This window comes from Dasypus novemcinctus, chromosome 21 (assembly GCF_030445035.2).
Source record: "Dasypus novemcinctus isolate mDasNov1 chromosome 21, mDasNov1.1.hap2, whole genome shotgun sequence".
Lineage (NCBI taxonomy): Eukaryota > Metazoa > Chordata > Mammalia > Cingulata > Dasypodidae > Dasypus > Dasypus novemcinctus.
In genome coordinates, this window is record NC_080693.1 from 22,674,508 (window position 1) to 22,684,289 (window position 9,782).

At 48.9% G+C, this 9,782-nt stretch overlaps 1 protein-coding gene across 1 annotated transcript in view; it reads left to right on the forward strand.

Annotated features, from left to right (window-relative positions):
• The window catches only part of LOC101418957 (myosin-13), a 49,335-nt gene extending 41,730 nt beyond the window's left edge, over positions 1-7,605 (forward strand). The window contains exons 34-39 of the mRNA XM_058283480.1: positions 1,484-1,609; positions 1,932-2,102; positions 5,059-5,163; positions 5,455-5,550; positions 6,935-7,069; positions 7,506-7,605. Coding sequence (XP_058139463.1) covers positions 1,484-1,609; positions 1,932-2,102; positions 5,059-5,163; positions 5,455-5,550; positions 6,935-7,069; positions 7,506-7,520 — 648 coding nt within the window. The 3' untranslated portion in view covers positions 7,521-7,605. The remainder of the gene's footprint in view (positions 1-1,483; positions 1,610-1,931; positions 2,103-5,058; positions 5,164-5,454; positions 5,551-6,934; positions 7,070-7,505) is intronic.
• The last annotated feature ends 2,177 nt before the right edge of the window (positions 7,606-9,782 follow it).

Genomic DNA, 9,782 nt, shown 5'->3' on the forward strand with positions numbered 1-9,782 from the left:
AGCATTGCCCTTCCTCCCTGGTGAGCGTGCAAGACAAAATTTCCTTAAGCTTCATTCATTCTTGGAATAACTGTGACCCTAGATGGACAGATTCTGGACTTCCTTTTATTAGAAGATTAAAAACTCTCATGCATGTCGCAGGAAAGTCAAGAAGGATTAATTAAGGCATGAAGGGATTGGGAAGGTTTCACAAAGGATGTTACCGTTAAGCCACGATCTAAGAAAATTAGAACTCTCTTTTGAAATAATTACTTTCATCACTTTATCACTTTTACAATAGTTTTTTTTTAAGTCCCTTCTTTTAAAAAATAGAAAATGCAAGCACACAAATAGAAGAACAAAATCAACCATATCGTTTACATTATGGGGTGAGGAGCTCTCATAATGTTATGTTAAGGTCATCACATAACAATATCACATGCATTACCAAACAATATGTAATGGTTTGTTAACACAGGGACCTCATTACTGGGCTCTTGTCTATGTGTGCATAAATTTCTTTTTACTAAAAATGTGAATGGTCATTTTGCAACCTGTTACTTCCATTTAACCATGTCTCATGAACTTCTGTCTACATCGTTAAATAATCTTCCGTGACATGGTTTGTAATAACAGAAAAGTAGTCCGTTAGAGTTGTGTTATGATGGCGTTTTTATTTAATCAATCCTGTCATTGTTGGATAACTTCCAACAATAATAACTTTAGGTTATTTCCAGTAAAAATTTTTACTGATGAACTTCCTTGCAGCTAAATTTGCACCTGCCAGGAAAATTTCAGGGTCAAAACAGTAAAGATATTTGTAACCTATTGCAAATTATTCCTCAGCAAGGTTGCCCTAATTTTCATTCTCTTTGGGAAATTATGTGAGAGTTCTTTCCAATAAACTCTCAAAGACCCGAGCTATTACTTTTTTTAATCTTCACCAATTTGATAGTTGAAAAACAACTCATTCTATTATCCTTATTTCTTTTTTTCCCCTCATATTTCTTGGCCATTTGTATTTCTTCTAGTGTGGCTTACCTATTTGTATCTTTTTCTTATAGGTTTGTCTTATTTACATTTTAAGATAATATTGTTTCAATAATACGCATTGCAAAGGTTTTCCAGTTTGTCATCACCCATGCATTTTTATTTATGATATATTTTGATGATTAAATTTTTTTCATTTTATATAATTATGTCTATCAACCTTTTCCTCATTCAAATCTATCCTTTTTATTTAATAATCTTTTATTGAATAATCTATCGTTCCTCAAATATTTGAAATTCTACTTTTATCATTTACTCAGTTCAGTTCTTGGGTCTGTTTCAGGACTTTCTGTTTGGTCAAGAATGAAACAGTATCTAGCAGGTCACCTGAGTGAAAAAACAAGAAATGGCACATAATCATGTCTTATTTCCTTCTCCACTCCACCCCTGGCCTTCCAATGGTTTTCGGTGCCCAAATATGACCTAAACCCCTGTTATCTAACTTTCCTCGTAGAACACCAGCCTGATAAACACCAAGAAAAAACTGGAGACCGACATAGCTCAGTGCCTGGCAGAGGTGGAAAACTCTCTCCAGGAGTCCAGAAATGCCGACGAGAAAGCAAAGAAGGCCATCACAGACGTGAGCCCAGTTCTCTCTTCTCAGGGATGGTGTTTGGAGGTCAAAAAAGGGGCTGCTAAGCCAGGCAGAGCCAAAAGTTTCCACCTTCTTATGATCAGTTAGTAGTGGCTTCCTGGAGAGACGTAATGAGATGGATTCTCAGTGGAAGCCGAGTGGGAAGGGATGCTATGAGTGACCAGAGATGGTGGCCTGGGTAGAGGAGGGAGGCGTTGCGCCAGCAGGACCAGTCACTGCCACCCCGTGCTAGGCCTGGCAGCCTCTCTGCAGCCTCTGGGTGGAGATGGGCTGGATGGCCCCTGATCTCTCCTGTGAACCTAACTAGGCGGCCATGATGGCTGAGGAGCTGAAGAAGGAGCAGGACACCAGCGCCCACCTGGAGCGGATGAAGAAGAACCTGGAGCAGACAGTGAAGGATCTGCAGCACCGTCTGGATGAGGCTGAGCAGCTGGCCCTGAAGGGCGGGAAGAAGCAGATCCAGAAACTGGAGGCGCGGGTAGGGTGGTTCGATAGGACTCGCACTCCAGGAGCGACATCAGGTTCTGCCATCCCAGGCACAACCACCATCCAGAAATTTAGGTCGTGGGAAAGTGGCCCCTGAGTGAGCGGACCACAAGCGCAGTTTTGGGATTGCTCGCAAAAGTCCCTGTGATCCAAGTTTCCCACCCGTTTCTCTTTCATCTCTCTCTACCCTTCAAGGCACACAAATCCCTCTTGGCATGCTTCTGCCTAAATAACTGAACTGCAAGTACAATTTTTAGTGTTCACATTCTATGTCTTATGTAGATTTATATCTACAGATGTGGAAAAAGGACCTTTGCAGTTACAAAATCCCACATTTTGGTGTAACTTACCTTTTGGACCAACCTTGACTTTGATAAATAATGGCCCATCCGACATAAAATCTGTAGATTCTCTTTGTCTCCCACTCTGGGGACAATGCCTTCCCAGCTTTTCTGATCTCTTCTCACTGTCTGCAGTTCTAGTAGATTTCTCACCCCATCCTGAAAGGAGGGCGAGGGCTGCATCTTCCTCTAAGTTAGTGCACTAGGAGGTTCAATCCCCAAATGCTGGACAGTCCTGCCCTCTCTTTCTCTTGAATCCACTCCTTTTTTCGTTGTTCAGCTTTTTGGCTGATGCTTCCTTCCTTTCCCTGTACCCCTTGGCTCTCCCTTTAAGACTGTGATGATTTATTTGACTTGGTTTGAAAATAGGCCGCACTGGCAATGACCTTTTTGAGAAGGACTATGCAGAGGAGGTTGTTTAAACGCCTCTGTGGTCTCGGGGAGAGGAAGTGAAAGCCTGAGCGCAAGGAGGCTAAGGGAGGGGGTAAAGGAAAGGAAACAACTTTCCCAGCAGGAAAGCCCCCAAATATAGTCATTACACCAGGCTCCCAAGGATCTGGGCCCCAGGCACATGGACCCTTTAAATTGGAAGGGCTTTTTTTGGTAGATGTTTTTGTGGCATTTTTTGTTTTGTTTTGTTTTCCTGAGACCTATAAGACCATAGCTAAGTTAAGTCATAAAAGTAAACACTGGCAAAGTGAAAACTCCCCCCCAATACACACACCCCAAGAGTCCTTCAATGATTATTTTGAATTATTCCCAGTCCTAGTCCACTCAGATGAGTTTAAGCCTGTCCTTCTCATGGGGCCTTCTCAACCTCCCTCTTTAATTGCCACTTGGATTCTGTCCCATGCCCGTGATCCTCTGACTTCCTGGGTTGGCAGGGAGCCCTCAGCCAACCTCCCCGCTCTGTGGGGAGGCACCTTGACTATCCTCCAATTCCCAGCTTCCCACATAGATCTGCCCCATAACCCTGGGAGCCAGGGTCTTTTTCTGGAACAGTGCCCAGAGTAGAGCTCTCCCACTGGCAGGTCTTAGGTCCCATCTCACCAGTCCCGAGCCACTCCCTCACTCTGACCCCTGGGATTCCCAGGGGAGTGGGGCCGTAGCTGGTTGCCACCCCCTGCCTGATTGGTGACGGGCATTCTCAAGACTTCAGGAAAGGCAGGCGCAGCTCTGAATTAACACCACCTGTGTAGTGCTTGCTCACGTTAAAAATACACTTACGTTAGCCCCCTGGGCCCCCACATTTGAGGTAGGAGGTATCATCTCCATTCTCAGTCTATGGGATCGCATGCTCAGGGATGGTGACTGACTTTGCTTTGGATCTTCTGGCTCATCGGTGGGGGCTGGGCTCGAAAACACCTTTGACAGTCCGGGACCCTGGGTTCTCCCCCAGCCCATCCCTGCTGCCTGGCTTTCTCAGGAACTAGGGCCACCACGGGCAGCACGGCCCCAGGGCAAGGGGCATTTTTTGTGAGCATTTAGGACTGCGTCTTGTTCCAATTTGCGCAAAGCCAGGGTGTGGCCTTGTGTGTAAAAATTTGGTTCCTGAGCCCTAGGAAGACATACCTTTGCAAAATATATTTCAGGCATTTTTTTTTTTTTAATTTCTCCCCACCCCCTCATTGTTTGCACTTGCTGTGTCTGTTCATCTTCCTTGTTTCTTTTTTTTTATAAGATTTATTTTTATTTTTATTTTTATCTCTCCCGTTCTCCCACCCCCCATTGTCTGCTCTCTATGTCCATTTGCTCTGTGTTCTTCTGCGTCTACTTGCATTGTCAGGCAGCACTGGTAAACCATGTCTCTTTTTTGTTGCATCATCTTACTGCATCAGCTCTCAGTGTATGCAGCGCCACTCCTGGACAGGCTGCACTTTTTTTTCATGTGGGGTGACTCTCCTTGCAGCATGCACTGCTTGTGTGTGGGGCACCCCTACGCGGGGGTGCTCCTATGTGGCAGGGCACTCCTTGCGTGCGGCAGCACTGTGCATGGGCCAGCTCCCCACATGGGCCAGGAGGCCCTGAGTATTGAACCCTGGACCCTCCATATGGTAGGCAGACTCTCAGTTGAGCTACGTCTGCTTCCCTTCCTTGTTTCTTTAGGAGGGCACCAGAAACCAAACATGGGACTTCTGGTTTGGGAGGGAGGTGCCTAATCTCTTGAGCCACCTTGTTCCCTGCTTTTTTGTTATTGTTATCTCTCATTATGCTTTTCTTCATGTGTCTCTTGTTGCATCAGCTTGCCGTGCCTGCCTGTCATCTCAGCTCAATGTCTTGTTCATCTTCTTTAGGAGGCACCAGGAACCTCCATTGCCTGCTTTGTTGTGTTTTTCATTATGTTTTTTCTCCTGTGTCTCTTGTTGCATCATCTTGCTGCACCAGCTCACTGTGCCTGCCCATCACGCCAGCTCACTGTCTTCTTTAGGAGGCACTAGGAACTGAACCAGGGTACTCCCATATGGTAGGCAGGAGCTCAATCACTTCAGTCACATCCACTTCCCAATTTGGGCATCTTGAGCCCACCTTAAGCTGCCTGGCACATAAGTCCACGAAAGAAGCCAGAGAGAGCAGCCTTGACTTCTGTCTTCTCTTCACTATACCCAGGTGAGGGAATTGGAAAATGAGCTGGACGCTGAGCAGAAGAGGGGCGCCGAAGCTCTTAAGGGGGCCCACAAGTACGAACGCAAAGTCAAGGAACTGACCTACCAGGCAGGTGTCTCACAAACCTCAGTGTCTGTCTGTCTCTCCACCCGTTTCCTAATCACGAGTGTAGATCACATATACATCATGCTCCTTGAACACTTAAAGCTGCCGCGCGCATTTCCTCAAAACAAGGACGTCCACAGATGTAACCACCTTACCTGCAGTTTTCAAGTTCAAGAACTCTGACATTAGGATGAAATAAAAGAAAAAAAAATCCCAGCTGACACTTTGTCACTGAAACCCCATCAGAAGCCGCAATGGGGCGGCGGGGCCCTGCCACGGCTGCTCTGTTTGCAGGCTGAGGAGGACCGCAAGAACATGCTCAGGCTCCAGGACCTGGTGGACAAGCTGCAGGCCAAAGTGAAAGCTTACAGGAGGCAGGCTGAAGAGGCCGTGAGTACAGAGGCCCCCAGGGCGCCCCCTCCAAGCCCGGCGCCCACACCAGCTCCCGCTGAGAGACGTGCCGAGCCCCCTGGGCCTCGGGCCTGCGCTGGGTTCTATAAACACAGGGACACCTGCCCCCCCTCCCCGGCTCTGTGTCAAACTTGCCCCATCACCAGGACCTCTGAGCCTCTGGCCTCCCACGCCCTGGCCCAGCGCTGTCCACCGCCCTCTCTACCTTGGACCACCTCACTTCATCCCACCCCACGTCCCCTCCGCCCACCCTGCCAGCTCCACCCGGACTCTCCCTGACAGCCTCAGCCCACCCCACCAGCCCTCCCTGCCCCCTTGGCCCGGCCTTTGACACCCCGTTCTAGCTCACAGCACCCCCTTATGCCACACTGCCACGTCCCGGCCACCTCCGTCCTCTCTCAGCGCCCCCCAACGCCCGCCATCCTTTCGGATCTGCTGCCGTGATCTGTGTAGTGGGTGAAGTCGAAGGGAGTAAATGGAATGGGTTGAAACCATGCATCCTCAGGGAACACGAGGTCCAAGGGATGTGACATGGCAGGAAGCTGGGGTGGGGTGCACAGGGGGCCTTTTTCTATTGACTAACTAAATAAGTGATCCTGAACTCTGGGTTAAGCCAAGTTCAACTGGCTGCTTTCCTGTGGGATGTCTCAGCTTTTAGTGGTTCATCTGTAATGATATTCCAAAATGGAAGCATTTATGATATTTCGTTGACCTTAGAAACTTTTTGTTTTTTGCTGAGCATCCCACAGAACTAGTATTCCAAGGAACAAAATTTGGGGAACCCAAATGACCGAGCACATGGCTTCTCTCCTAGCCTGTTTTTCTTCTGCTCAGGAGGCCAGGGGGTTCTGTCCTGACCTCAGGGAAGCAGATCTGATCTAGTAGATGAGGGATTAGTGTACACTGGATTAGCACCATCCCAGCAGGACCAGCCAGGCTGGAGGTTGCCTCCTGGGCATCTTGATCAGGAACCCTTGGGTCACTCCCAAAATAGACCTCTTTGATGAAGCGGCCATAGACAGATGGTACTGGGTGGAGGCACGGGACAATGGAGACTTGGCCATTTGTCCCCCAGGCACCTCCAGGTGCCCGGGGAGAACTCTGGACTTGGGCATCCTCCTAGGAGCTCTCATGGGAGACACAGCCTACAGGGTAGGGGATGACCATGAGGGAGTCCTAGAAGGGGAAGGGGCGGCAGCTCCAGCAAGGTGACCTTGGAGCACCATCCATGGTCATGAGCTGAGAGCGATGTCCTCCCTCCTCTGCTATTAGGGAATCCAGGGCCCAAGCTCTCCTGGTTCCCCCACTCCCCAGGAGGTCGTGGGGACTGGGAGCCTCTTACACCCTCTGTCTCCCCTTTCAGGAAGAACAGGCCAACACGCAGCTGTCCAGGTGCCGGAGAGTCCAGCACGAGCTGGAGGAGGCTGAGGAGAGAGCGGACATCGCCGAGACCCAAGTCAACAAGCTGAGGGCCAAGAGCCGGGATGCGGGAAGCCAGGTGAGAGCGCCCACCTGGGCATGGCTTCTTCCCGGGGAATCCTGAGACCTGGGGGCCAAGAGACCACCCGGGGAGGGGTTGGAGGCGGCCCCTTGGTCCGCCCACCCTGCTGCTGGCCATGCACTCAGAGAGCAAAGGCTCCTGCAGTTCCAGGCTGGCAGGAGAGGGAGTAGAGAGGCTCCAAGGAGACATCCTCCTCCCTCGCCCACCTCTCCCTGCTGCTGGAGGAGCTGCCCAAGAAGCCCCTGCTTTTCAGGGCAGCTGTGCTCTCTCCAGCTGCTTGATCAGTGTGTTTTCACCATGTGTGAAGGGAAACGCCATTCCTTAACGTCCCTCTGGAGTTCCAGCCTTCCTAGCTGTACCGCCTCAAGACCATGTTCAGTCGCCCACCCGGCTGGACTCATCTCCCTTGTATGGATCTTTTTTCCTTACACAGAAGATGGAAGAATGAAGCCCCCCGATGCTCACTGCCACGGGACACCTCCAAGAGGGTGGAGGGAAAGCGTGGTGAGAAATAAATTCTCCCTCGACACTCAGATTCCTGGCTCTGCTGTGTTTCTTACAGAGGTCCATTCCTCTCCCAGGGGGTGCTTTTTAGATGCTTGCCTGCACTATTTGCCATATAAAGGGAGCAAGGAATGTGAAAGCGTAGCCTCCTCGCCCCAAGCAGAAGAGGCCAAAATCTAACCCATTGCTGGGTAAATCACTAGCTCCATAAATGCTTAAAAAGAAAGACGCTTTGTGGTAACTATAGCATATTTTCTTCCTAACAGCTCGTAATTGTTTCAAATTCATTTCTCTATTTTTTTCCCTAAATTTACAGACAGGGAAGCTGGGGCCCAGATAGACGAGGGGCTCTGACCTTAGTTGTCCAGAGTGGAGTGGAAGCTTCGAGGCCCGAGGTCCCAGACTCCCGGACCAAGCCACCCTGCCTTTCCATCCTGTTCCTCTCAGGGGCTCTGGTGGTTTGAAATTGTATGTTCCCCCCAGAAAAGCATGTTCTTAAACTTAATCCATTCCTGTGGGTATGGACCCATTGTAAGCAGGATCATTTGATGAGGCTCCTTCCGTCAGGTGCAACACACCTCATCCAGGGTGGGTCTTAGTCCTCTTACCGGAGTCACTTATAAGTCACTTATAAATGGGTGAATACAAAGAGAGGAACCCACAGAAGCAAGAAGCTGAAATCAAGGACACCGGGAAGAGAAGGGAGAGGCCAGCTGATGCCACCACGCAGCGGAGGAGTCCAGGATGGCCAGCAGCTGGTCTTCAGGAAGAAAGCATCGCCTCGCCGATGATTTGAGTGGATATTTTTCTCAGCTTCGAAACTATAAGCTAAATAAATTCTCACTGTTACAAGCCAACCCATTGTAAGGATTCTGCTTTCAGCCACCTGGAAAACTAAAACAGGGGCTGTGGCATATACTTCTCTTATACCCGCCCATAGTTCCCCATAACAGCCAAGCAGGGAGCAGGTGCTTTCAAATTCATTCCCTCCCACAAAGACTGGCTAAGGTCCTCCTTCCAGCTGGGGCAACTTCTCTCTGCCTGCATGGATCCTGCTCAGGGTTCCCTGGGCCCAAACGGGAAAGGAGTGGCTGGACCAAGAGTACCATTACCTTTCAAAGTCCACTCTGAGGCTGGCCTGGCATCATCCTCTATCTCCTCCAAAAAAAGAAACTGCTGTTGGTTTCAGGTCTCTCACAGATCCTAAGGATCCCCCTGGTTCTGATTATACTGATTTGCTTACCTTGAAGGGGCATAGTAGAATGGAAGAAGGATGAGATTAGGAGCCGAGACTAAACTTGAGCCTAAGCCCAACCACCTAATAGCTGTCGTTGAGTGGTCTTGGGTCGGTCACACATATTCCCTGAACCTGAGTGTCTTCCCTTGACTTTAGAATTCCTTGGCTTTATTTTTCTCTCTGAGCCACAATTTCCTAATTCTGTAAGGGGGAGATGACAATAAAAATCATAGCTGCCATTCACTGGTGGTGAGTCCTGGCTTGCTATGTAGCAACATCTTAGATCATCCCTTCACTCTGCCTTCCAGATTTTCCTTTCCTTCTTGTCACCAGCCCACCCCATAGGCCTCTGCCTCAGTGGGGTCAGAATTTGAGGAGTGTTGGCAGTAGTGGCGGTGGCTGGAAATGATTCTGAGATCACTTACCTTTAATATCACATCACCACTGTCACCATCATCACCATCATCACCATCATATCACCATGATCACCATCACCATCGTCGTCATCATCATCATCATCGCTGAACTTTAGGGTTGGAAGAGCCCTTTAGGAATGATCTAGTCCTACATCCTCATTTTACAGACAAGGAAACTGAGGCCAGGGAAAACAATGTTTTTCTAGTCCCCTAGGTACCAGTCCCTACTCTACTACCCTGGCCACCCCCCACCATATCACCTTCCCAATAAGAGCAACAATAATATTTCAAATACAAAGAAGACCTTATATGATGCTAAGTGTTCTCATGACCATTTTTCTCTTTCCTACTCCAACATCCCAACGAGCCTGGTAGGAGATCAGGCAAGTATCAATGCCCTTATTTTCTAGAGACATTACAGACAGGTTACAGTTTTCCCACTGTTCCAAGAAAGGAGACAAACTTGCAGCTCTTCAGACTCCCCATTAAAGCACAGAGAGCCTCACCGCAGTGGGCTTTTCCCTTGGCACGTACGTGTGCTATCTTGGAAAGA